The sequence below is a fragment of the Sebastes umbrosus genome, chromosome 22, assembly GCF_015220745.1.
Source record: "Sebastes umbrosus isolate fSebUmb1 chromosome 22, fSebUmb1.pri, whole genome shotgun sequence".
Classification (NCBI taxonomy): domain Eukaryota; kingdom Metazoa; phylum Chordata; class Actinopteri; order Perciformes; family Sebastidae; genus Sebastes; species Sebastes umbrosus.
Window position 1 is genome coordinate 2,278,093 of NC_051290.1, and position 27,350 is coordinate 2,305,442.

The following is a 27,350-nucleotide window of genomic DNA, read 5'->3' on the forward strand; positions in this document are numbered from 1 at the left end:
GCATTGCTCAGGGCTGATTTTGGTCCATTCTTCCACACAAACAGTCTCTGGGCCTCTTCTATGAACTCTGATCTTCAGTTCTTTCCATAGATTTTCAATTGGATTCAAGTCAGGTGATTGGCTGGGCCATTCTAGCAGCTTTATTTTCTTTCTCTGAAACCAATTGAGAGTTTCCTTGGCTGTGTGTTTGGGATCATTATCTTGCTGAAATGTCCACCCTCGTTTCATCTTCATCATCCTGGTAGATGGCAGCAGATTTTTATCAAGAATGTCTCGGTACATTTTTTTTACATGTGAAGTGAAGTTTGCCAGTACGTGATGCTGAAAAGCAGCCCCACACCATGATGTTCCCACCTCCAGACTTCACTGTTGGTATGGTGTTTTTAGGGTGATGTGCAGTGCCATTCGTCCTCCAAACATGGTGTGTATTATGGCATCCAAAGAGTTCAATTTTGCTCTCATCTGACCAGACTATATTCTCCCAGTATTTCACAGGCTTGTCCAAATGTTATGCAGCAAACTTTAAACAAGCTTCAACATGCTTTTTCTTCAGCAATGGAGTCTTGCGTGGTGAGCGTGCATACAGGCCGTGGCGGTTGAGTGCATTACTTATTGATTTCTTTGAAACAATTGTACCTGCTAATTCCAGGTCTTTCTGAAGCCCTCCACAAGTGGTCCTTGGCTCTTGGACAACTCTTCTGATAATTCTTTCACTCCTCTGTCAGAAATCTTGTGAGGAGCACCTGGTCGTGGCCAGTTAATGATGAAATGATGTTCTTTCCACATCTGGATTATGGCCCCAACAGTGCTCACTGGAACATTCAGAAGTTTAGAAATGCATCTGTAGCCAATGTCATCAGTATGTTTTGCAGCAATAAGGTTGCGAAGGTCTTGAGAGAGCTCTTTGCTTTTACCCATCATGAGATGTTTCTTGTGCAACACCTTGGTAATAAGACACCTTTTTATAGGCCATCAGTTGGGACTGAACCAGCTGATATTAATTTGCACTGACAAAGGGCCGGATTGCTTTCTAATTACTGATAGATTTCAGCTGTTGTCTTGGCTTTCCATGCCTTTTTGCACCTCCCTTTCTTCATGTGTTCAATACTTTTTCCCTGTGTCATTTCACATTATTACACATAACTTAAGTTCTGACCTTATTTGTTTTGGTTTCTTTGTATGTATAGATTACTTGTGTTGTTACCAACATCTGGTGAAAATTTCATGTCAATAGCACCTTTGGAAATATATTTACTGAGAAAAATGGTGACGTGTTCAATACTTATTTTACCCGCTATATATATATACACACACATATATATATACACACACACACACACACACACACACAAACACACACACACATATCCACAAAAACATTTAATTGTAAATATAAAAATAGTGAGCCCTGATAAGTTAATTAATATTATTATCTGTGTTTATATTCTTTTATTTAAGCCAATTAAAGCTGTTAATCGATGATGTTTAAGTCTTTAAGTAGAATAAAAATATTTAAGAAAACACAGCATTTAGTACTACAAAATACAATTCAAAACACACAAAAAATATGTTTAGTTAACTAATTCATTAACATTTTTTATAATTTTTGTATTTAATCAGACAAGTCAATTAAGAACAAATTCTTATTTACAATGGCGGCCTGGAAAAACACCTGTTTTGCTGTTTCTTTCTCACAGAGAAACACTGTTTTTTAAAAATTATTTGTGCAGTCATTCATCAAGTAAATAAATTGACTTCACTTCACTAAGAATATAATGTCGTGTACTGAACATTGACGCCTCCAGAAGGCGCCAGTGGGACGTCAGACTGTGTTCTTGTTACTTGAATAACATACTAACATAACATACATGCACGTTTTCTGCATGCAAACCTCTATTTACTTTCCAGTCAAGGAATTATTTTATTGTATTTGAACTATTGAAAAACTATTATTATTATTATTAACAAAAAGCTTTCAAAATGTTTTATCTGTAAGACTATGACCTTTGACCTCTTTACTGTTGTTGCTGCTTGAGATGATGCTGATTCTACGTTTTAATGACAAATTATATTTGTAATAGTTTTGATTTAATATTAGAAGATAGTATGCAGTACCCCAGGACATCCTATAATACTCAGTTGCATTGAGTTTCATATGACCAAGACCAAGTTTTAGATCAATTTTGGAAAGCTTCTGTTGATGTAAACTCTGGAAAGTTCACACATGTATGTCCGTTACATAACATGAACAGAGAAGCAGGAACAAAGCAACACCTCAATCTTTGTTCCCCTTCATACAGCAGTGTGAAGTTTCACTGTGAGAGTTTCCTTCCTGTTAGACGTGAAACAGCGTTTAGCAGAAAACCTACTGCTCTTTTTACCAGCATGAGAGATAAGATCTCTCTGTGGGGGATGTTTGTTTCCAGATAATAATGTTTAACTTTATATTCTGTTATGTACTTACAGAGCAATATCTACTGTATTTATACTGTAGTAAAGGTAAAGAAGTTCAAAGGCAACACATAAATGCAGCTTAATATTAATCCAGAAACTGGCATTTTACTTACATACTTTTACTAAAGTAAGGACTTTTACTTCTACAGTGTTGTATTAGTACTTTTACTGCAGTAAGGTTTGGAATGCAGGACTTCTACAGGAGTACTTTTACTGCAGTAAAGGATCTGAATACTTCTTCCACCTATGATTACTTAACAGCAACAGTAACTGACTGCTTGATAACCACAAGCAGGCACCTCAAAACGCCCGTTTACTTCCTGTCCTGTGTTCCGCTGCCATGGAAACAGTGAGCGCTTCGCCACGACGCCAGCGACCAGACGCCCAAACGCCACGAGGAGGTTTCAGACTCTATTTATAAACAGCCGAGTAACTAACAAAGAATTGTTTATTTTCCATGTCAGCAAAACTCACACATAGACATCAAACATATTAAAAACAGAATAAACTGAATGACAAAACATAAATATAATAAAACAAATAACAACATCTATAAACAGACAATGTTTAATCCAATGAATTTAAAATAAGAATGGAATTAAACAGGAAAACTTTTGTTTTCTTTCATTCTTTAGCCATTGCCATCCTGGTTTTTGGCTGGCGCCAACTTGGTTTTTGGCCTTCGCCATGTTGGTTGTTTGGCCGTCGCCATGTTGGTTTTTGGCCACCACCATCTTGGTTTTTGGCCACCGCCATCCTGGTTTTTGGCAGTCGCCAACTTGGTTCATGACCGTCGCCATGTTGGTTTTCGGCCTTCGCTATGTTGGTTTTTGGTCTTCGCCATGTTGGTTTTTGGCCTTCGCCATGTTGGTTTTTGGCGATTACCATTTTGGTTGTTGGCCCGTTGCCATGTTGGTTTTTGGCTTTCGCCATGTTGGTTTTTGGAGATTACCATTTTGGTTGTTGGCCCGTTGCCATGTTGGTTTTTGGCTTTCGCCATGTTGGTTTTTGGCGATTACCATTTTGGTTGTTGGCCCGTTGCCATGTTGGTTTTTGGCTTTCGCCATGTTGGTTTTTGGCCATAGTCATGTTGGTTTTTGGCGATTACCATTTTGGTTTTTGGCGATTACCATTTTGGTTGTTGGCCCGTCGCCATGTTGGTTTTTGGCCGTAGCCATGTTGGTTGTTGGCCGTCGCCATGTTGGTTGTTGGCCGTCGCCATGTCGGTTCTTGGCCGTCGCCATCTTGGTTTTTGGCCATCACTATCTTGTTTTTTTGGCCTTCGCCATGTTGGTTGTTGGCCCGTCGCCATGTTGGTTTTTGGCCGTAGCCATGTTGGTTGTTGGCCGTTGCCATGTTGGTTCATGGCCGTCGCCATCTTGGTTTTTGGCCGTCACAATCTTGGTTTTAAGTCGTCGCCATGTTGGTTTTGGGATTTCATGCAGCCATTTCCATTATGACATCATTAGATGCTTTGCTGGTATGCTGCTCTGTAAAACAAAAAAAACAAAAAACATTCAAAAACAATAGAAAATGGCACTTTCTCGACAAGAAGTTAGACGTTCAGATCGATACTGTACGGTAAATATGAAGCTACAGCTAGGAGCCAATTAGCTTAGCTTAGCATAAAGACTGGAAACAGATGGAAACAGCTAGCCTGGCTCTGTCCACCTACCAGCACCTTTAAAGGTCACTAATTAATTACAAATTCTGAGAGGTATTTGGTAGTCGAATGGTTCATCCCGGTCTCACGGGAAGGCGTATGTTAGCATGACATTACGAGGACGCATTTTAGGCTTTTAAAGGGACTATTTGTAACTTTCAGAAATGCTTCTTAACAGCGACACCTGTGGCCGTGAAATCAACGAAAGTCAGCGTCGGGCTCGCGCTTGCTCGCTCTAAATATACCTGAACGAGCATCGCTCAAAACAGTGAGGCGACACACGTCAGCTAAAACCACAATATCACTCTATATTTCAGCTGCTTGGCAGTAATGTAAGCTGACCAGACGAAGGTCTCTCCATGAACATGATTTAGATCTGATCCTAGTGTTGGCTTTTCCTGCCTAAGTGCAGGCTGAGGCAGCGGGGCTCTGCAGCGGGGCTCTGCAGCGAGTCTCCCTGCTCTCTCCGCCCGCAGCCGGAGAGAGCAGGGAGACACCGGCACCCGGTCGGTAACGAGAAGACAAGGTAAATCTGTAGAGCTCCGTCACCTCACAAGACACAGTAAACCTCTGTTGGTCTGGAGGAGCTGCAGCAGTTATTTCTGCACAAACGTCCCCTGTACATTCACTAGATATTCTCAGAACTAAACTAACTCTTCTGCAGTGTGGAGTGAGTGCGCATTCACGTCTAGAGGTGGAGCGAGCTGAGCTGTCTGAGTGAAGGCGAGCAGGCAGAGGAGGAGGGTACAGCGGCTAACGCGAACACGCATATGGGAGCGCGCATGTGTGACGACCCGCTACATTTATGTGCGTACAAAGTTACAAATAGTCCCTTTAATACGGTAACAGTTGCAGTTCAGTACGTAAACTAAGTGAAATACGTACGGAAAGAAACTGTGTTTCTTTAGTGCTGTTCTCACCTCTCGCTCTGTCTCTGTATATGAGTCCCAGTAAGATGGTGGCCAGCAGGTAGGGAGCGCCCACCACCAGGTGACGCACCACGAACAGCAGGGTGGAGGATGGAGGTGGAGGTGGAGGTGGAGGATCCCGGCCTGTAGGTGGTGCTGCAGAGAGACACTTAATCTGAGAGACGCTTCTCGACTTTAAAGCCGTTGAACACTTGGTTTCAAATTTGACAATTTCTCTATAACAGTAAATATCCATGACTAAATTAGCAATTAAAGTTGAAGTTTAAGTAAAAAAAGAGAGATAACACTGAACTTTAAAGCCTCCTCACCTCTGACAGTCAGCCAGCTGTCTGGTGATCCTCCGGCTCCAGAGACTTCACACTTGTAGAGTCCTTCATCCACTTTAGAAACACTGTGGATGGTCATGTTTCCTGTTGAGCTGATCCTGATGAGGAGGCCATCTTTATAGAAACCAGCCGGGAGGTTGGAGGAAGCCGTCTTGGTTCTGCAGCTCAGAGTCACGTCGTCTCCCTCCATCACAGGAAGGACGGGACTCTCCAGGATCACTGAGCCAGCTGAGAGTAAATACAGTACATCATATATAAGAGGCTGATACTACATTGTTCACCTCTGATATCATCTTTATCACATAGGGCTTGTTAACTCTCATTTTGGTGCGTGATCCCTGAAGATGAAGCAGTGTCAGACTTGTCAGACGGAACACGGTTCATTGTAAACCCATTTTTAAAGCTGGGATGTTGTGATTTCTGAGTGTGCTTAAAACACAGTTTGTTAAACAGAGTTACAGTTACAAAGAGCAAGTAATCATGTCTGATGATTCTCTTAACCATGGATGGATTAGTGAACGGGCCTAACGGGCACAGGTCCACGGGCCAAAAGTGTCAGGGCCTTCCCTACGAAATGTCCCTCAAAGAGACACGTACCAACCAGGAAGACACTCAAAATGACCTCAAGACAAAAAAAGACCAGAAAGAGGCACAAGCCTGCTACACAGAGACACAAATCAATGACAAAAAGACACAAAACAACTAAAGAGACACAAAAGAACTACAAAGAGACAAAAAATAACTTCAAAGATACACAACACAACCACAAAACTACTACAAAGAGACACAAAACAACCACAAAACAACTACAAAGAGACACAAAATAACTTCAAAGAGACACAACACCACCACAAAACTACTACAAAGAGACACAAAACAACCACAAAATTACTACAAAGAGACACAAAACTACTACAGAGACACAAAACAACTTCAAAAAGACACAAAACTACTACAAAGAGACACAAAACAACTACAAAGAGACAAAAAATAACTACAAAGAGATACAAAACAACTACAAAGAGACAAAAAATAACTACAAAGAGACACAAAACAACTACAAAGAGATACAAAACAACTACAAAGAGACAAAAAATAACTTCAAAGATACACAACCACAAAACTACTACAAAGAGACACAAAACAACCACAAAACAACTAAAGTGACACAAAACAACTACAAAGAGACACAAAACAACTACAAAGAGATACAAAACAACTACAAAGAGACAAAAAATAACTACAAAGAGACACAAAACAACTACAAAGAGATACAAAACAACTACAAAGAGACAAAAAATAACTTCAAAGATACACAACCACAAAATTACTACAAAGAGACACAAAACAACCACAAAACAACTAAAGTGACACAAAACAACTACAAAGAGACACAAAACAACTACAAAGAGACCCAAAATTACCACGAGACACACAAAGACCAGAAAGAGACACAAAACTGCTACAGAGACATCTCTAAAAATTAATCTTTTCATGATCTCAGAAACGTATTATTATTTTCATTATAAATTAATCTGGAGATTCTTTTTTCTATTAATGACTTGATTATTTTTTTGTCTATAAAATGTGAACATGGGAGAACAAATAGCTGAAGGTAACGTCCAACATGTTCAGTTAAGATAAGATAAAACAGAAAATCTTCTCATTTCAGAAGCTGGAATTTGAGAATATTTAAACATTCTTTGCTTATGACAAATAACTTTTGACAATTAACTGATTATTAACATTGTTTTTGTTAAAATTTCTGTCAGAATCCAGTCAGTGCTGTTGATATTTACTATATGTAAAGGCCAAGTTATTGATCGTACCAGTGACGGTGATGTTGACGGTGTTACTGGTCGCTCCCGGTCCAGTTTCACACCAGTACTCTCCGCTGTCTGTGGCGGGGAAGGCAGCAGTGATGAAGCAGGAGGACGGACAGGGACGCACCTGAACGGGGACGGACGGAAATACTGTACTTAAGTACACATTTAAGGTATTTGAACTGTACTTTTTTACCCGCTTTATTCACCAATTTGGACATACTAACAAATACAAAGTAGAAAGTATCTGAATACTTTAGCAACATTGTTGATGAATCTGTTTTTCCAGACAAACCTCTCCATCCTCCGTCCTCTTCATGACTCTCCAACCAGCCTCCTCTTCCTCCCTCTGCTCCTCTTCCTCACAGCTCACAGAGAAACGGTCGTATTTAAAGAACTGTGATCTTTTAGGGGAAACTGTCAGAGACACTGGAAGAAAGTCTTTAATGTTAAATCACCATTAAGTTGTTATTGTATTAATATTATTATATATATAATTATATAATGAGTTGTAATCTTACCTCGAGCAGAACCAGAATCCAGAGAGTTCAGCACTAAACCAGACAGGAATAAATATAGTCAACCTTTCTTATTCTTATCTTAAAAAACGTGAAAGACAACAAGATTAATACAGAAAATTAATGTTTACATTCATGCTTTCAGTCCAAAACAAGAATAAAAGAGCAGAATGTGCAGTAAGAAGAGGCACAAATCACACCTGTTATTAATTAAATATAGAAATATAGAATTAAAAATGTATTTACAGTAGAAAACAGGATGATATCTAGTTGAATGTTACTTACACAGAAGCAGAGAGAGAGCTGCCACCTCCATCCTGACCTGCTGCACACTGAGAGACAGATAGACAGACAGACAGACAGACAGACAGAGAGGTGGAGACAGATACTACTGCACTTACATGTAAGTACAATTAGGAGGTACTTGTACTGTACTTGAGTATTGACATGTTATGCTACTTTATCCTTCGACTCCACTACATCTTAGAGGGAAATATTGTACTTTATACTCCACTATATTTATTTAATAACTTTGCAGATTCAATTCATCAAAACAAAATAAAATCAACTTATAAATTATGATGTATTATTATCGATTAAACTACCCATAAATATAAATAAATAAATAATATATATATAAATAAAATAATAATAATATATACCTATTAAATGTATTTATTTTTGTTTTTAATTTATTTATTAAATTGTATCTGATATTAAAATATATTATGATGATGTATTATTATAGATTAAACTACCCAGCAGTATATTAAGTAATTAAAACACCTTTACCAGCTGCAACATTAAAGCAATGAACACATTAATGCATCAATAAATATAATAAATATATATAATAATAATAAAAATAATAATATATATACACTTATCAAATTTATTTAATTTTCAAAAAATAATAATATATATATACTTATTACATTTATTTAATTCTTTTTCACTTTAATTTATTTATTAGATTTTATCAAATATTTAAATATATTTTGATGCTAATACTTTTGAGATTTTACTTCTGAGTTTGAATACAGGATATTTTTCTTGTAACAGAGTATTATTATGGTGTCGTATTCATACTTTTACTTAAGTAAAGGATCTGAGTACTTCTGCTACCACTGGAGATATGTAATGCTGTTCATGCATATATATGTGTGTATATATATATACACACATATATATGTGTATATGTATATGGCTGGACCATCATGAAAACAAAAAATATAAATGTGTTCCTTTTGCATCAGAGCATCAATCTTTGTTTATTGTGCATATAATTATCTCCATCTACTGGTGACTCACAGTAACTACAGCAACACGGTTTAAAACTAACAGCAGTCTGTTCCAGTCGTTCTCAAACTTTGAAATATTTCAAAGTGGCGAACCAGCGCAAATCCTTTTTGTTAGAAAAAAGATGCGGGATCACAGGGATATAAGTATGTGCTGAGAATCTGATTTATTTATTTATTTATTCATATTTATTGTTCATATTTTGTTTTACTTATTCTTTTTTTATCTACTTATTTTTAAAATTCTTCTAATTAAAGTTTTTGTCTCCTCTCATTTTGAAATATTTTGTTTTTCAGCTTACGGTTACTATTTATTATTATATCTACAAATTACTTTATTTGTTATGGTTTAGTTAATTTTTTTAGGTTTAGATTGTTATTTTTCTTAAGGAAACAATAAAAAAAAAAGAATTAAAAAAAAGAAAAGAAAAGTGTTTTTTTTATCAATGTGGTGGCAGGATCAATACTTTATTTTATTAATTTATTTATTCATATTTCTTTATTATTCAAATTTTACTTAAAACGTACTACATATTTAGCACAATTAAAAAAAAGAAAGAAAAAGAAATATGTTTGTTGAATTAACGTGATCACAGAGATATAAGTAGGCACTGGGAATCTGGTTTGTGACTTTATTTTATTATTTATTTATTTCTATTTATTCACATTTCTTTATTATTAATATTTCATTTTAAATGTATTACATATTTTTTATTAAATTCTTTTGTTTAATTCTTTTATTTACTTATTGTTTTTTAATTCTTATAATTTTTTTATTATGTATTATTTGTCTTATGTGTGTTGGTCAACCTTGTTGTGTGTACCCACACACACACACACACACACACACACACTCTGACATCACAACATTTTATGAAGGTCAGCACACACGCAGGCGGTCACACGGTTTACTGGGTCAAGTTCTGGTGTGTGTGTGTGTGTGTTCAGTGTCACCTTGTGGTCACATGCAGGAAGTTTAGGAATCTCAGAGGTTTCTATATTTACCCGACGACACCTGAACGCCTCATCACACAGATTCCTTTTGGACACCTGATAGGGAAACCAGCTGATCTTACAGGTAACTTGACACATATCAACTACCTGCTGTACAGTAGTGTTCTGATCCTTTACTGCAGTAAAAGTACTAATACCACACTGTGAAAATAGTAAAGTAAAGCAAGTAAAGCACCTCAGAATGGTACTTAAGTACAGTACTCAAGTAAATGTACTTAGTTACATACCATCACTGTGCGTTAGTGAATTTGAAGACACAAAATCTGCATAAAGTTGACACAGTTCTGTAGAAAACAGAGAAACAGAGTGAAGTTTAACATGTTGAACTTTATTCGTCCCTGAACAGAGATTCATCTCATCCATCGCCACAGGGAGGTCAGGGGTCAAAGGTCAGGGGTCAAAGGTCAGAGGTCTGGAGCTGGTAGAGATTCAGTGTCGTTAAAAAAACACTTAAAATCCGATAACTGACACAAGAGATGGTCCATTTATAGAGTTTTAGATAAAAGAGTTTTACTGTGAATACAGAAAATCTTAAAATACACAAAATGTTGTTCATATTTTCTCTATTTTTTTTATAATCTCAGAAAATATAATTATAATTATACAGTATATAATTAATTATAATAAAATATAATTTTTCTCGGAAATTTGTGAGTTCTTTCTCACCTTTTTTTTTATTTTATAATCTCCGTTTTTTTCTAATAAATTTGTGATTTGTTTTCTGAATATATATTAATTTATTATCTCAAAGAATATTATGTTTTTTTTTCTCGTACATTTTTGTTTTTTTCTCGCAAATTTATGAATTTATGATCTCAGAGAATATTATTTTTTTCTCTCGTAAATTTGTTCTTTTTCTCGCAAATATATGCCATTATTCTCTCACCGAATATTGTTTTTTTCCCTCGTAAATTTGTGTAAATTTATGACTTCATAATCCCAAAGAATATTTGTTTTTTTGTTTCTCGTAAATTTGGGAGTTTTTTTCTTGCAAATTAACGACTTTATAATCTCAGGGAATATTAGTTTTTTTCTCGTAAATTTGTAAGTATTTTCTTGCAAATTAAAGACTTCATAAACAGAGAATATTCAGGGGGTTTTTTATCGGACATTTCGGATTTGTTTCTCGCAAATTTATGACTTATTTCTGCTCAAATGTTTAATTTTAGAGACTTTTAGAGACAAAAATGTCCAGATTTTAAAAATATAATTAGAGAAAATATGAACATAATTTTGTGTAATAGAGATATTTATTTTATACCTTTATACATGGTAGTTTGGCTGAGCAGCTCTATTTACAGCTACACTAAGAAATAAAATACCAGACAGAATCATTACAGAGCAATAAACAAGGTGCAGTTATTGGCAGGTTTTACTTTGGCTTCTACTTCTTCATGTAGTATTTGTCACACGTGGTGTTTCCTTTGGTTACTCACGATATAAAATTGGCAATTTTGTAACATAAACATAATTTGTTTGTAAATAAACAAACCTGTTTTTAACTCTTCTTGAAAAAAATCTGAGCTCAAAACTCAACTAAAAACTAAACCAATCTGCCGTCAACGTGACAAAAATACAGGAGGATGTTAAATGTTTTGTCTAAACGCAAACGCAAAGCACACAGATTAACAAATTTAACAGACATGCAAACCTCTCTGTATGTACAATATATTAATATATACACTGTTGAGCAGCTAAAGCTAAAGCTAAAGCGTTACTGTGGATTCTCCGATGGGTCTCGACCCGTCGTCAGATGAATTCTGGGTGTCTTACTGATAATTTTGGATTTAAAAAAAAAAGAAAATGTTAAATGTTATGTGTATATGTGTCGTTTTATGACCATCTCCCACTTGAGGCGAAGTTTCTGCTCATGCTGTAGACGGCGGCGGAGCTCTGATGTTTCCCCCACGCTCCGAAAGGGACGATGATGATGGTGGCGTTGTCCTCCGAGCCGTACTGCAACGCCTTTAAAAAAAACACACATCATTTGTTGTTTACTTACATTCAGTCTTTGTATTATATCGTTGCTTAACTGTACACATGCAATCTATTAAAATGCACAAAATGATATTCATATTTTCTACATATATTTTTTATAATCTCAGAATATATACATTTTTTTTCTCTTAAATTTGTGAGTTTATTCTCACAAATTTATGTCTTTATAATCTCAAAAAATATAAATTTTTGTTTCATAAATTTGTGTTTTTTCTTGCAAATTTATGACTTCCCGTTCCGTGTGAAATCAAGTCAACGTTGACATATTTTGCCTTAGTTTTGTTCTGTAATTTTCATACTTTACTAACGCAAGTTACGTAACAAACAGACTTATTTTACGTAAGAAACATATTTATTTTAACCCAAACCACAAACTTTTCCACCAAGTAGTTTTTTTCTAGTAAATTTCTGAGTTATTTCTCGCAAATTTATGATTTTATAATCTCAGAGAATATTTGTTTGTTTTTTTCTCGTAAATTTCAGATTTTTTCCCCAGAAATTTATGTCTTTATAATCTCAGAGAATATTCATCGTTTTCTCGTAAATTTACGACTTTATAATCAGAGGATATTTGTTTTTTTCTCATAAATTTCGGATTATTTTTTACTATAATCTCAGAGAATATTCTTTTTTTCGCCATAAATTTGTGTTTTTCTCACAAATGTATGTTTGTTTTCGTTTGGATGAAAACTAGTAACTCTGGTACCTGCTGAGCGATGACGTCAGCAGCCTCTGTGGGGTCTTGGCACTGGTTGATGACATCACAGATCTCCTGGTCGCTCAGCAGGAAGTTGATGCCGTCGGTGGTCAGAGCCAGGAAGGAGTCGCTGCCGTGCTGGACCTGCAGAGAACCTCACATATAATCTTAACCCATCGACGGATATAAAGGTTGAACATCAAGTTTTCATAGATCTGATGACGCTGCACAGCGAGACTCACGGTGACTCGCTGCGTGTCCGGCTCAGCGATGACGCCGCTGGTTTTCAGGTGGAAGTCTCCGATGCTGCGAGTCATGGCGAGCCGTCCGTTAACGTTGGCGATACCGACGCTGTTCCACGTCACGAAGCCGCCGAACCTCTGGATCCTGAACACACATACAAACACAGTCAGTGGTGGAAAGTAGATTTACTTAAGTACTTAAGTACAAAGTTTAACATTTTACTGCACTATCAATACTTTAAGTACTTTAAGTACATGTTGCTGATAATACATACATACTTCTACTTAAAGCTACTACGAGGAACATTCATTTTGTGTTGATTTTGGCGCCCCCTGTGGACAGTACGGTAGTGTTCCAAGCACCAGACTCCCTTTAGTAAACCTCTCGTTTTACTGCAGCAGGGTCTGACAGTAAATTTTGCTGATTACATACTTTTCAGACCGAGTACGAGTACGAGTACTTACATTCGGGTACTCGCCGATACCGAGTACCGATACGAGTACTAGTAGTTATTGTCTGTTGAAGGCTACTACAACCTACCTTCGATTTTTGGAGCAGGTCCGGCTCCTATGTTTAAATTCTGGTATTTGGCGCGACCCTTTTAATGATATTAATATGATTGTACCTTTAAAATAAGTCAGTGACCCCTGGTCTTATGTGTTTATAGTTCACAGACTGAAGGGATCACATGTGTTTGGGTGTTACGTAACACCAGCTGAAGGGAAACCCAAACCGCTCCAACATACCGTAGAGTCTATTTATACTCCACAACCTGAACCCTGCTGCTCCACTGACTTTATTCTGCTGCTCCATTCATTCTGAACCAGAACTACATTTGGACCTAGTTTTTGACCAAATCCCAAGAATTGTCTGTGTATACGATTGAAATATATACTACTACTTTATGTATTCAAATCCGAACATTCACATTTTGGTCAAAGTACGTATGTTTTAGCACTATTTTTACTTCAAGTCCTTCTAAAAACGTTTCCCCACGTAACCTATTAGTCGGAGTAACCGCATTAGTGCCAGTAGCAGTGTGTACCTGTGTCTCTCGTCCTTACGATCCGGTGTGTGATCTCTGGTGAGCTTGTTGGCTTGTCCCTTCCTGCACAGCATCGCCCGGCTGTCGCCAACGCTACCGACCACCAGCTCCACTCCGTCACGTAGCATAGCAACCGTCGCCGTGGTGCCGGCTGAGAGGAAGGAGGCTGCGGAGGAAGATGGAAGGATGGACGCTTGATTAATATTTAGTAGAGCATTTCTTTACGTAGTTCTTAGTATGTATTTTGTAGTTTACAAAAGTTTACATAGCGTGTACTCATAAAATGTACCATCTAGTAAGTAGTACTACTTCTGTACTTGTGTACTTGTGTGTCTCACCGTTGTTGAAGTAGCTGAGATGTCTGTGTAGAGCCTTGTCAACGTCTAAAAATGCTTTCTTTAAAACTTTCTCCAGGTCGTCGTCCTCCTCCAGAGCATCTCTGCACGAAAACAAATCAGTAATTTTTTATAGTGTAATAGTTGTATTATTATTATTAATATTATTATAATAAAAATATTAAACCTGATAAACTTCTCCATGAAGGTGTAGCAGTAGTCGGCGGCGTGCGGGCCGGCGTGGCCGTCGAACACGGCGAAGTACAGCAGGTTGTCATGGATACGGGCGACACGGAGACGGTCCTCGTTCTGCTTCCTGAGACCCAGAACGGACGCGCTGCCGACTCGGGACAGACTGACCTGAAAGGGTTAACTCATCGTGTCATTGTCTATTCATACACTTATTCATCCATCCATCTGTCCATCCATCCATCCATCTGTTCATCCATCTGTTCATCCATCCATCCATCCATCCATCCATCCAGGTACCTGTGGAATGGGTTTCCCGTATCTGATACTGGAGGGCAGCAGTATCGGTTCTTCTATCCTGTTGTCCCAGATACCGAATGAGTCCCAGGTGACCGGCCGGCCGCCGCTGTCGAAGCGAGCCGACCCGCTGGCCCGCCGCACGCCCGCCATCCCTAACGAAGCGTTGCCCACCTGCAGGGCGACCAATCAGACAATTAACTATTAATTAATTAATTAAATTAAGGGTAAGAGCAATGTTTTGAATGTTCTGAGTATTAAATTCTGGGAATTGAGTGACAACTAAAATTAAATTAGCTAAATTCACAGTGCAGTCTGGTAGGATTGGGTGGTATTATGATATATAAGTATACGTATATAAGTAGTATTATCAGCAAAACGTACTAAAAGTATTGAAGGGTTAAAGTGCTCGTTAAGCAGAATGGGTCCTTTCAAGGTGTTATTATCATTTATTATATTATTACACAGCTTTGTTGAATACTTGATTCTGATTGATCAATCACGTCGCTCTATGGTCTGTTATTTCTTTATAACAGACCGTTGCTATGTATAACAGACCGTTGCTACGTATAACAGACCGTTGCTACGTATAACAGACCGTTGCTATGCATAACAGACCATTGCTACGTATAACAGACCGTCGCTATGTATAACAGACCGTCACTATGTATAACAGAACGTTGCTATGTATAACAGACCGTCACTATGTATAACAGACCGTTGCTATGTATAACAGACCGTTGCTATGGGTGCAGTTCTGATGTCGGACTCTGGAGGACCGTTTTTGTGTCAAATTATTGATTTCTTCAGTAAGTAGCCGTGTAATAAGCGGGATAATGTACAGCTGGCGGGTCATTGTTGTGAAATAAACCACTGTTGGTACTTGAGTACATGTACATGTAAATGTAGATTGACCTGCCCGGAAGCTGTGGAGGTTTCTGGCGAGGAGCGTACGGCGAGGAAGGTTTGTCTGGCGGCGGTGGAGCGACCGCATCGCAGCAGATTGAGCAGTACTGTAGATGACATGGCTGACTTCTCGTCTTCAACAGCTGTGGAGGAAACACCTGGCCGGGCAGCGGGGTTCTGGAATATAAAGTATAAGTATAGAGATGTTTTGTAATATTTCTGGGAAGAAGAAGAAAAGAGGATGGTCAGCTGTTGACAACATTTGGGAATTTAATCCTTGACATTAACATTAAGGATCCTATATCTTATTTCTATCACACCTTCCAATCATCATCTCTGTATGTGTGGGTGTGCGCGTACGCCACAAATAGACCTCATCCCTTTAGCAGCACGCCGCCTCGTATCCGTTACAAGTCACACGCCAGGGCCGAGCTCTAAAAATACTGTGCTCATTTGAAAAGAAACACCTTTCAAAATAATATAAAACCACAACTAGAGCTTTTATTTTGAAAGGATAGGTACTACACTAAGGGGAAAAATTAAAGTACAATTTTAAACAGACACAGAAATGCTGTATTATACACAGTAGTTAAAGAAGTACTCAGATCTTTTACTTAAGCAAAAGTAGCAATATCACAGTGTAGAAATACACTGTTACAAGTATAAAAGTATTAAAGGTGCCAAACGTCAGATATTTTCCACAGAGATAAACAAAACATTTATTTTGGACCCACCAAATTATTTTAAATGATTAATTTTAAAAAGCCATACTTTTTTTCGGCACCTTTCTAAAAGCTCTGTGGATGTATTATTTATTTAAAATATATTTTAAAATATTAATAATAATGATAATAATATACATATATATTTGTATTTATTTAAAATGTATATTTTTTTATTTAGATATAAATATATATGTATATATTTATATCTAAATAAAAACAATATATATTTTTAAATAAATATATATTATATATATATATATATATATTTATTTTAAAAATATTATCAATCAAAATAAACTTAAAGTACCAAAAGTAAAAGTTGTCATTATGAAATCAGATATTTTCCACAGAGATAAACAAGACGTTCATTTTGGACCCACCAAAATTTTAAAAATGTTTTGAAATTTACAATCATAATAATTGTTTTAAGCACATTTCTAAAAGCTCTGTGGATGTATTATTTATTTAAAATTATTACTTAAAAATGTTAGCAATAAAAATAAACTTAAAGTACCAAAAGTAAAAGTTCTCATTATTCAGAATGGCCCATTTCAGAATAATTGATATCATAATATTATATTATAATTATTGATGCATTAATGTGCTTACTTTAGAATATCTTATCTCATAGTATGTAGTGGATTAGAAGTATAAAGTAGCATAAAATGGAAATACTCAAGTAAAGTACGAGTAAATAAATGTACTTAGTTACTTTCCCCCAGTGTCACCTTTCCTCCATTTCCCTGTGACGCAGTCTTTACCTTGTGCCACGCTGTCAGACTAAATAAAGCTGTGTTGGTAATCAATACTAACAGAACATTGATCAATATATCTGGATTCAACCTCAGCCAAGAAACACACGTCAGAGAGGTTTAACTTCATGTAATCAGTGTGTGATGACCTTTACGTGGCACTCCAGAACAGATTGTACACACTGGAACACATGTGACTGCTTGTTGTTGACAAAACAGAACAATGCACATGATTGGACCAAAAAGGTTACACATACTGACACTGAGCCACATACCAATATACAAGTTCAGCATAACAACAAAACATCCGCTTTCTTTTTTTGTATAGATTAGCCTTTTATGGAAATGATTTTAAAATTAAATGATTGGAAAGTCTATTTTTAGATAATTTTAAATTATTATATATATAAAAATAAAATGCTGCATAAATAAATGAGAAAATTCTATTTATATCATTTTAGATTTTAACATTAAATGTATTCTATATATATTATATATACACAATAAAATTATTAAATATTATGAATATTATTTTAATATATATATAAATTAAATACTGCAGAAATATGAGAAAAGTCTATTTTATATCATTCAAGATTTTAAAATTGAATTATTTTATATATATATATGTATATATATATATTTACATAAAAATAAAATACTTCAGAAATATATGAGAAAGGTCTATTTTTCAGAGAATTTTAGATTTTAACGTTAAATTTATTATATATATATATATAAATAAAATACTGCAGAAATATATGAGAAAAGTCTATTTTATATCATTTTAGATTTTAAAGTTAAATTTATTATATATAAAAATAAAATACTGCAGAAATATATGAAAGTTTATTTTTTAAATATCATTTTAGTTTTTAAATTCAAATGTATTATATATAAAAAAATAAGATACTGCAGAAACATATGAGAAAAGTTTATTTTTTATATTATTTTACATCTTAAAATAAATGTATTATATATACATATAAAAATAAAATACTGCAGAAATATATGAGAAAACTCTATTTTATATAATTTTAGATTTTAAAATTAAATTTATTATATATAAAAAAATAAAATACTGCAGAAATATGAGAAGTCTATTTTGTTTTATATCATTTTATATTTTGAATTCAAATTTATTATATATATATATATATATATATATATATACTGCAGACATATATGAGGAGTCTATTTTATATCATTTTAGATTTTAAAATTACGTGTTATATACAGTATATATATATATATATATATATATATATTTAAAAAAAAAATACTGCAGAAATATATGAAGTCTATTTCTTTTATATACCAAGAGTAGTTACAATTTTTGTACATTGTACCTGATATAAATACATTTAATAAATTAGATAGCAGTATTATAGAAGTAAAATAATAAATATACCAAAAAAAAGACACTAACTAGATATAGAAAACTAAATAATAAAGTCACTAAACTCATTTTAAAGCCATTAAAACATTGCTGGTTAACAACAGAGTAAAAAGTCAAAATGGCAGCTACAAAAACTCACCTTCTTCTTCTTTTCTTTTATTGGTGATTTTTCCCGCCGGTGCTGTTTCCGTGGCAACAGGTTGTCCTTCAGCTGCAGCAGCTGCCTGATCGCCCTCCTCGCGCTGTGGCTGTTGAGATCACAGGGGGAGGCTGGGCTCGAGGGCACTGACGCAGCCGTCCAATCAGAACCTGAGCACGGTCCTGACGTCATCGTGGAGAGGGTGTGTCTGATTTTGGCGCCAAGCCAGAACCGGAAGAAGGAATGTGGAGTCTCTCTCTCTCTCTCTACCTCTCTCTACCTTTCCCCTCACTCTGTTGTTTAAATAAAACAAACTAGTAAAATAAAATAAATAAATAAATAAATGACTTGATAAATAAATAAATCTTTCTTAATGAAAGATTTATTTATTTTTTTGCTGCATTTAATATGCAGCAAAAAAGTAATATTAAAAATAAATGCAGCCATTAATTAATTAATAAAATGTGACATAAATATAAATATATATATATATATATATATATACACATACATATATCTATATGTATATATATATACATACATATGTATGTATATATATATACATACATATGTATGTATATATGTATACATATATGTGTGTGTATACTACTACTTTAGTTACTAGTGTAAATTTACAAATAATTATTTTTTACATACAAAACATGAAAATGTAGAATTAGAGCTGAAACAATTGATTAATTAGTCGAAAAATTTAGTGAATTTTTTTTTTTAATTAATAATTTTGAATTACCGACCTTTGTTTTTTAAGAATACTAAAGCCCTGTATGTGTGACCTCAGAGTATCTGAAGCACAGACTGAATAAAACATGGCGGAGAGACTCGGTTGTTAACATGAGCGTGACTTTAATGTTTCTGAATAATTCAGAGAAGCAACCCGGCGCTCCGTCAACAACATGACTCCACTGCAGTGATAATGGAGGGAAAGTGAGATGAGGAAGAGGAGGAAACGGGTACAAATCGGGGAGGAAGTAAGAGAGGAAACGGGACTAAAAGTAAACTAAGCAACATGAATAGTACGATAATAAAGCAGAAAAACTGTACAAAATCTGTGTCACCCTTTATCAGTACAATCCTGCTACTGCATTAATTAATATCTATGATGAAGAGTGCAGTGACCCGAGAGAAAAGGAAAGACTGGGAAGAAAAGAGAAAGAAAGAGAGGGAAAGAGGGAAAAGGAAAAGAAAGAAGAATGAAACATGACATGAAAGGAGAGGAAACAACTGGAAAGGAAGAGATGGGAAAGGAAAATAAATGAAAAAACTAACAGGAAAGAACAAGAAAGAAAAGGAAAAGATGCAAAAGAAAGAAAGGAAAGAAAGAAAAGGAGAGGGAAATAAAAAGGAGAGGGAAAGAAAAGGAGAGGGAAAGAGAGAGGGGAATACATGAAAGGACAGGGAAGTAAAAGACAAGAACAGGAGAGGGAAAGACGGAAAAGGAAAAAGAAAGAAAGGAAATAAATTGTGAGAGGGGAAGACGTGAATGAACAGGAAAAGAAAGAAAGAAAGAAAAGAAAACGAAAGGGAAAAACAGAAAAGGACAAAGAAAAAAAGGGAAAGACGGAAAATTAAAAAGAAAGAAATGGAAAGAGAAACACATGAAAGGAAAAGAAAAGACATGAAAGAAAAGGAAAACGAAGGAAAAGAAAGAAAGGGGGAGGGAAAGACCGAAAAGGAAAAAGAGAAAGGAAAATAAATGGGAAAAAGGACAAGAAAGAAAAGCAAAAAGAAAGAAAAGGAGAGGGAAATACCGAAAAGGAAAGGAAAGAGAGAGGTGAAGACATGAAAGGAAAGGGAAGTAAAGACAAGAACAGGAGAGGGAAAGACGGAAAAGGAAAAAAAGAAAGGAAAATCAATGTAAAAAAGGACAAGAAAGAAAAGCAAAAAGAAAGAAAGGGAGAGAGGAAGGAAGGAAAAGGAAATGAGAGGAAGGAAAAGTGAAAGAATAGAGGATAGAGGAAGTGAAGTGCTCCCATCAGAGAATTTTGCACACGTCTTTCTTCCCGGGGGCTTGAGTGGTTTGTGCAGCGTTTGGTTAAAAAGGAAGTGGATGAAATATTTACCACCATTAGAGAGCTGCTGTTCTCTCTGCTCCACTTCAATAACAGGAAGTACTCTGAAACTTTTATGAAAAATAGTGACATGTATGTTATTAGTCACAACCTTGCTGACATCATGTGTGTTATATGCTGTTATTACACGGCTGTGTTGAATACTCGATTCTGATTGGTCAATCCCGGCGTTCTGCAGTCTGTTATTTCTTTATAACAGACCCTTGCTATGTATAACAGACCTTTGCTATGTATAACAGACCGTTGCTATGTATAACAGACCGTTGCTATCTATAACAGACCGATGCTATGTATAACAGACCGTTGCTACGTATAACCGACCGTTGCTACGTATAACAGACCGTTGCTATCCATAACAGACCGTTGCTATGTATAACAGACCGTTGCTATGTATAACAGACCGTTGCTATGTATAACAGACCGTTGCTATGGGCGCAGCTCTGATATCTGACCGTTTTTGTGTCAAACTATTGATTTCTTCAGTAAGTAGCCGTGTAATAAGCGGGATAATGGACAGCTAGCGGGTCATTGTTGTGAAATAAACCCCTTCAGGGCGATGAGAAAAGACAATCGAGCGAAAAACAAAGCACCATGAAACTTGTATGAATGTTATTTTCACTCGTGTGTTTTGTGATCACTGCTCTATCTGAAGTAATCAGTATTGCAGAAATGCATGCAAGCAGACAATGTGAGGAGGTGAAGTGCTGTTAGATGTGAACACTCGTGTTTTAAAGTCTAGTATACGAAGGATTTTAACTTTCTGTACTAGTCTCAGTCCGCCACAGCGGGCGCCTTCCTGCAGCACCCCAGAATCCCTCCTCTCCTCTTCTTCATCTTCTTCATCCTGTACGCTCTGAGGCTGCTGTCGGAGCAGACGGACTTCCTCAGAGTGTGGATGTGTTTCTCCTGCTCTCGGATCTTTGACTCCAGGTGGGACTGGATGGCCGTGCCCAGGGACTCCAGGTCCACCGAGGCGCCGTACACCTCCCACGTCCTCCCCTGTTTGTCCCACGCCACCTCCTGGGGCTTCGCCGTCTCCTCCTTTTCCTCTTCGTCCCCTTCCTCTTTGCTTTGCTCCCTTAAAACTTTCTCCTCTTCCTCCTCATCCTCCCAGATGCTCTCACCACTTACGTCTTGGTTTTGTCCGAGTCGTAGCTCCGACATGAGGGCGGGGCTCTGCTGGAAGCTGTACGTACGCAGACAGGCGGGGAGGGAACTAGCCCGGTTGGTGGCGACCGAAGGAAGCACCGATTGGCTGTGCAGCTCGATGTCTATCTTGCAGACGTGCTGGAAAGGTGGCTGCCCGGCGGGGACGCAGCACAGCGACGGAGCGAGCGTCGGCGAGGTCAAACTACCTGACTGACAGCTGGGAGAGCCAATCAGGGAGGAGGAGGAGGGAGCTAACCTCTGCAGGCTGGAGCTGGTGGAAGCCGAGCGTTCCTCCACTTGGACACCCACCTCTCTCCGCTCCCCTCCACAAAGAGGGAGCCTCTCACTGGGGTCGGTCATGGTCGCCGTCTCCCTTACTGTCTTGGAGGTTTCTGGATGAGTGGAAAGCTGATGATGGACAGGAGATGACGGAGAGAGAGAAGAAGAACCCCCTCGAACATCTTTCTGTTTACCCCTCTCCTGCTTCTTCGTCTCTTCTTTCTTACTCTCCACACCCGTTGCCCTTGACGATGGGATGTTGCTACCAGCGGTGATGGCATTTGCGTCTCCCAGGTGACTTGGTTTCAGCGGGATGCCGATTATCCTCTTATCTCCTGGCGACCACCCCGTGTTGTCAGTCACATCCACCCCTTGCACGGCCCCCTGGGACACCACCGGTCCTTCTACAGCTGTCACTTTGGTCTCCGGCGGTTTCAAATGTTCCTCCTCGTCGGCACCGCCCGTTTTCGCCGACGTCTTGGCGATAGAGTCAAAGGTGAGACCCCGAGTAAGACCGCTGCTGGTGTTCGTTTCCACAGCGACAGATGCAACCGCTGCAGGCTCTGGTGTGGATCCTCTCATCATTGTCAAGGCAACGGTGGTTCTGTTTTTTTGGGGTGGAGGTTCCCAGAGGAGCCATACGGCCTGAAATCAGACCAGAACCTGCAAGCAGGAAACATGTTAGAGAACAGACTGACTGGCATTTTCAAAGTTTCATATTTCTTAAGAAGGTAGGATTTTGCGGCATCTTGTGGTGTGGTTGCAGATTGTGTTTGGTTTGTCCGTTCTGGGCTACCGTAGAAACATGGTGGAGCAACATGACGGACTCCGTGAAGAGGACCCGCTCCCTATGTAGATATGAAGGACTCATTCTAAGCTAACGAAAACACAACAATTCTTATAAAGGATCCCCCAAAGAATGTTACACTCAATGAATGTAATTACCTGGAGCAGAACCGGGACTCTTCAGGACCTCCCTGTTTGGTCCAGATGGACTAGAACCAAGAGTTTTGCCAGGACCAGACCCAGGACTCCTACTTGCTGGACTTGGTCTAGGTGAGAGCGTCAAGGACTGAGACAAATCTGCCAGAGCTGACTTTGAGCTAGACCGAACTGGTCCAGGTTTAGAAGAATATGAACCAGCTTTAGGATCTGGACTGAGTTCAGCACTGGAGCTTGCAGCCTTGAGGCTGTTGTCTTTGGACCCAGACAGACCAGTTCTAGAAGACAACGGGGAAACAACAAGGTCCATCTTGGAGCCAGAGGCCGCCAGAGAAGGTTTAGAAGTTGAACGGGTCGGACCGGGTTTAGAACTGGAGAGAACACCAGAATTAGAGCTGAGATTCAACTCAGAGCCCATCTTAAAACTTGAACTGGTTTTGAGAGTTTTAAGATCTAGGTTGTCTTTTGACCCCATGCCAGATTTAGAACCGACAACCGTCTTGGAATCTGGACTGGTTTTGCTTGCGTTGATTTCAGTTGCAGTCTTAGAATCAAGGCTATCTTTTGAACCCATCCCGGACCTGCAACTGGGACTGGCTTTGGAATTGGAGCCAGTTTTGGAGTCCAAGCTGTCCTTTGACCCCCAACTGGTTTTGGAAGCAGAACCGCTTTTAGAATCCAGGCTATCTTTGGACCCCATTGCTGTTTTGGAGTTGGGACTGGCTTTGGAATTTGAGCCAGTTTTAGGATTCAGACTGTCCGTGACTTTAGAGTTTGAACTGGATTTGGAACTGGTTTTGGATCCAGAACCAACACTTGAATCTTTACAATCAAGATTCTCCTTGGACCCTGATGCGTCGCGGGTTCTGATCCCAGAAGCTTTCCCCTGCGTGGATGGTTTGGGACTTAGGGAACTCGATCGAGGAGTCTTGGCAGAGAGCAGCGCCATTTCAGCTCTCTGATTTTGCGATTTTGGCCCTACAGGCGGCGTCTCGGAGCTGTGAGATCTTGAGTCGTGTGTGGTGCTTTCTGGGTCTAGTTTTGGGGTTTTGGTTGTCATTGTTGGGGTTTGATTGGCAAGTTTAGGACTGTTTGAATCCCCTTTCTGATTGTGGACGTTCAGGCTTACAGGAAGCGTTTTTGGCGACTCTGTCTCAAGACTAACTTCTTTTCCTTGTGTTTGCATTTTTGGGGTAACTGTTATCTTGTTCGTTGTCTTTGTCGTCGGTCCAGTTGTCAGAAGTGGTTTGGGGTTTGTTACGCTTGCAGGTTCAGTTCTCTGTACTTCTGTTTTGAGTCTTTCGGTTGTTCTGGGGCTGCTAGCGATGGTTGTTTGTTCCACTTGGTAGGGTTTTGGACTTGCCGCCATGAGTGTGGGAGTACGTTTGGGGTTTGGGGATTTCAGCCTTTGCGGCGCCTCGGTTGTTGGTGAGCGAGCTGGAATTTTGCTTTTTTGTCGCGGCGGATCATCTCCTTCCCCTGGTGACATCACAGGGCTCGCCAGGGTGCTCGCCAACTTGCCGGTTTCTGTAGCAACCGCTCCTTTTGCCCCGCCTCCTTTATTCCCATCATCCTTTTTGTTCCCTCCGTGCAGCTTCGAGGTCTCGGCGGCTGGGCGAGGATTAGTTGGCGAAGTCAGAGTGAGGTTGAGGTTGAAGTTAGGCTCCGCCCCATAGTTGGCGTTGGGATCGGTGTTGATGAGGGCATGTGCAAGCCCCGCCTCCTCTGGAATCGGGCCTTCTGATTGGACGACGGCCTTCTTGCTTTTAGAAATATTTGGGGAGGTTTCCATGGTGTCAGAATTTTGTTTGTAGAATTTGGCAAACGGAGATCAGCACCTGATTGGACAAACAAAACAGGTCAAATATAATTCTCAATACCATACCATTCATCAAACCAGTAGAAAATAATGCATTTCGTATTTATCCATCTGTCATGGAACCAACAGTAAAGATATTCTGTTCTGTGAAGCCATCTTATATTACTATGAATGAAATCATGAAAGAAAAGAAGATTTTAAATCTAAATATCAACTCATTAAACGGTGATTCTGTTGTTTCCGACAGCTATTTTCCGTCACAGAGACGAATCCTCGCGGGATCTGATTTTCCTGCTGTGACTGACACGTCCACATTCATGACTAGATATGTTAAATATCAGTAACATAATACATGTTCTTCCTTTTCTGAATCAAAGGGTGTAAAGATGAAAGATGACTCTATTAGGCCTTTAAAACAAACACAATTTTACTTATTTGACTGAACGCACACATCAATTTATCAAAATGCATACAACTTTGTGGTTATAAGGCTACTACACATCATCATCTATACTTCATTACAAGTAAAAGTCCTGAATTCCAAATATCAATTAAGTAAAAGTACAAAAGTAATACCAGCAAAATGTACCATCATTTAAAAAGGGTAAATTCATAATTAGTTAATAGTTATCTTACTGATAACAAACAGAAAAATTATAATTAATAATGTTTAACAATTATTAGTAATGCTATAATTGATATGTTAACAATTTATTGCACACATTATAACATTGTATATACTATATATAAGTATTTGTTAATGATTAAGATATTATTTGTAAACCTTAAAGAAATTGTTTGTAAAACATCTATAAACATTACATAGATAAATATTTGTTTAACATTTTGTTAATGGTTAATAATTATTTTGTAAACCATCTATAAACATTATTTGGATGGCTATTATAAAGTTACAACTTATGATTATAATACCTTGTTAAATGGTTAATAATTACTTATATAAACATTATTTAGATAGATCAACCTTAATCAATGGTTAATATTAGGTTTCACATCCATCTATCTACAGTATGTAATGTTTATAGATGTTTTACAAACGATTTCTTAAAGTTTTATAAATAATTTGGTAATGATTAACAAACACTTAATTTAATTTATTAAATATAAATACAGAAGAGAAAAAAATGACACTATTATAGGATTAATAGGAATATAATAATAAAAATCACAACTGATTTATGGTAAATACTACAAATCAGAATTAACTCATTGTAATCTCACTACAGGGTTTTAAAGACAACTCTACACTAAAGTAATATTATAGTTCATTTAATCTCTCTACATACCTATTCAGGGTCCAAAGACAACAGAATGGAAATCCCATCATGGAGTCCGACGACCGCCTTCCGAGTAACGCTCCTTCGCTCTCCTCCTCGGCGCTTTACCAGAGGATGAATTTATGAATAAATAACAGGAGGAGGGAGAAAGGGAGGAGATCATCATCATCATCATCATCATCATCATCATCATCATGTTTTCTCTCCTCATCTTCTGTCCTCCTCTTAGGTTGTTTCTTCTTCTGACTCCTCAAATCTTCTCTTCCATCCTCCTCTTTATCTTCATCTTCCTACCTCTCCCTCTTTGTTTAATTTGCACCATATTGTTTATCTTTATTGTTTATTTGAACCCTTTGTCTTTGCACTCTTTCCCACTTTGTTTACACGCTGTAATTTTTAAAACACCTTTATTTTCCTCATACTGTCAGTCTGAATATACCTGTATTTACCCTCTGTCTGAAACGCTTCGTTTTAGTGCATTTCAACGTAATTGCAACGTAATTGCGTTGCTAGGCAACAGTTTGGGTCCATATTTACTTCCTGTCAGCTGATGTCATTCACATACACTGCAACAGGAAATAGACTGGGACACATTTAGAATGTTTATGTTTAAAACTGTGTAATGGTCTAAATATTGTATATTTGTGACATCACAAATGGACAGAAATCCTAACGGCTTGTTTCAAATGCACAATTTCTGAATACGGGCTGTGTGTATTTCTCCGTATTTTGAGCGTTTTGATACTTTAACAGTATTTATATAGGACTTAAACCTGCTTTATAATAAAAAAGACCTGAAAATCTCACTTTTTACAATATGGGACCTTTAAAATAGGGCTGTGTTCAGGCCGCTATAGAGTGCTGCAGGGATGACGTATTTTTGTAGGCCAAACAGGAAGTTAGCATCGCTCTGGTTCCCTCAAAAAAAGCCAATACGATTGTTCCATTGGGTTTTTGGATTATTGCAGAAAATAAGCTCTGTGGCAAACAAACCTTTATGATACTTACAAGTTTTGTTCAGCA

General features: G+C 37.5%; 3 protein-coding genes and 1 long non-coding RNA gene across 7 annotated transcripts; all 4 read right to left on the reverse strand.

The window, feature by feature from the left end:
• Window positions 1-2,886: 2,886 nt before the first annotated feature.
• Window positions 2,887-3,735, reverse strand: LOC119481906. The gene is made up of 2 exons (XR_005205295.1): window positions 3,246-3,735; window positions 2,887-3,134 (listed from the first exon to the last, which is right to left on the reverse strand). It is a non-coding gene; the product is annotated as an uncharacterized LOC119481906 (long non-coding RNA).
• Window positions 3,736-3,819: 84 nt separating this feature from the next.
• LOC119481872 (low affinity immunoglobulin gamma Fc region receptor II-a-like) lies at window positions 3,820-8,218 on the reverse strand. Its single transcript, XM_037759185.1, has 7 exons — window positions 7,999-8,218; window positions 7,717-7,749; window positions 7,491-7,624; window positions 7,202-7,322; window positions 5,355-5,600; window positions 5,038-5,181; window positions 3,820-3,944 (listed from the first exon to the last, which is right to left on the reverse strand). Exons 1-7 carry the CDS (start codon window positions 8,027-8,029, stop codon window positions 3,892-3,894), a joined length of 762 nt encoding a protein of 253 aa, XP_037615113.1. The 5' UTR covers window positions 8,030-8,218; the 3' UTR covers window positions 3,820-3,891.
• A 1,805-nt stretch (window positions 8,219-10,023) lies between these two features.
• On the reverse strand, window positions 10,024-18,908 carry si:ch211-149b19.3 (protein phosphatase 1K, mitochondrial). 3 transcript variants are annotated; one of them, XM_037759140.1, is made up of 11 exons: window positions 18,751-18,908; window positions 15,745-15,912; window positions 14,833-15,003; window positions 14,531-14,703; window positions 14,347-14,447; window positions 14,009-14,174; window positions 12,963-13,107; window positions 12,730-12,864; window positions 11,876-11,990; window positions 10,253-10,309; window positions 10,024-10,061 (listed from the first exon to the last, which is right to left on the reverse strand). In XM_037759140.1, the coding sequence occupies exons 2-11, from the start codon at window positions 15,853-15,855 to the stop codon at window positions 10,039-10,041; spliced, it is 1,197 nt and encodes a 398-aa protein (XP_037615068.1). In that variant the 5' UTR covers window positions 15,856-15,912; window positions 18,751-18,908; the 3' UTR covers window positions 10,024-10,038. The 3 variants fall into 3 exon arrangements, with proteins under 3 accessions (XP_037615068.1, XP_037615070.1, XP_037615069.1); XM_037759142.1 differs by lacking the exons at window positions 10,024-10,061; window positions 10,253-10,309 and adding an exon at window positions 10,333-10,443; XM_037759141.1 differs by lacking the exons at window positions 10,024-10,061; window positions 10,253-10,309 and having other exon boundaries at window positions 11,056-11,990.
• A 2,396-nt stretch (window positions 18,909-21,304) lies between these two features.
• si:ch211-149b19.2 (G protein-regulated inducer of neurite outgrowth 1) lies at window positions 21,305-26,485 on the reverse strand. Of its 2 annotated transcripts, XM_037759093.1 has the most exons (3): window positions 26,337-26,485; window positions 23,214-25,048; window positions 22,621-22,931 (listed from the first exon to the last, which is right to left on the reverse strand). In XM_037759093.1, exons 2-3 carry the CDS (start codon window positions 25,000-25,002, stop codon window positions 22,759-22,761), a joined length of 1,962 nt encoding a protein of 653 aa, XP_037615021.1. In that variant the 5' UTR covers window positions 25,003-25,048; window positions 26,337-26,485; the 3' UTR covers window positions 22,621-22,758. The 2 variants fall into 2 exon arrangements, with proteins under 2 accessions (XP_037615022.1, XP_037615021.1); XM_037759094.1 differs by lacking the exon at window positions 26,337-26,485 and having other exon boundaries at window positions 21,305-22,931; window positions 23,214-23,305.
• Between the last annotated feature and the right edge of the window lie 865 nt (window positions 26,486-27,350).

What these genes read in the sequence shown, in the direction of transcription:
- LOC119481872 (XM_037759185.1), bottom strand. Translation starts at nt 8,029, where the DNA reads ATGGAGGTGGCAGCTCTCTCTCTGCTTCTGT. An exon ending in CAGCTGGCTGACTGTCAGAG is followed by an intron (nt 5,182 to 5,354) that starts GTGAGGAGGCTT and finishes GTCTCTCTGCAG; the next exon opens with CACCACCTACAGGCCGGGAT. An exon ending in ATACAGAGACAGAGCGAGAG is followed by an intron (nt 3,945 to 5,037) that starts GTGAGAACAGCA and finishes TTTGTTTTACAG; the next exon opens with AGCAGCATACCAGCAAAGCA.
- si:ch211-149b19.3 (XM_037759140.1), bottom strand. Translation starts at nt 15,855, where the DNA reads ATGTCATCTACAGTACTGCTCAATCTGCTGCGATGCGGTCGCTCCACC. An exon ending in CGGACACGCAGCGAGTCACC is followed by an intron (nt 12,865 to 12,962) that starts GTGAGTCTCGCT and finishes GGTTCTCTGCAG; the next exon opens with GTCCAGCACGGCAGCGACTC. An exon ending in GAGCAGAAACTTCGCCTCAA is followed by an intron (nt 10,310 to 11,875) that starts GTGGGAGATGGT and finishes TGTTTTCTACAG; the next exon opens with AACTGTGTCAACTTTATGCA.
- si:ch211-149b19.2 (XM_037759093.1), bottom strand. Translation starts at nt 25,002, where the DNA reads ATGGAAACCTCCCCAAATATTTCTAAAAGCAAGAAGGCCGTCGTCCAA. An exon ending in GAGTCCCGGTTCTGCTCCAG is followed by an intron (nt 22,932 to 23,213) that starts GTAATTACATTC and finishes TCCTGCTTGCAG; the next exon opens with GTTCTGGTCTGATTTCAGGC.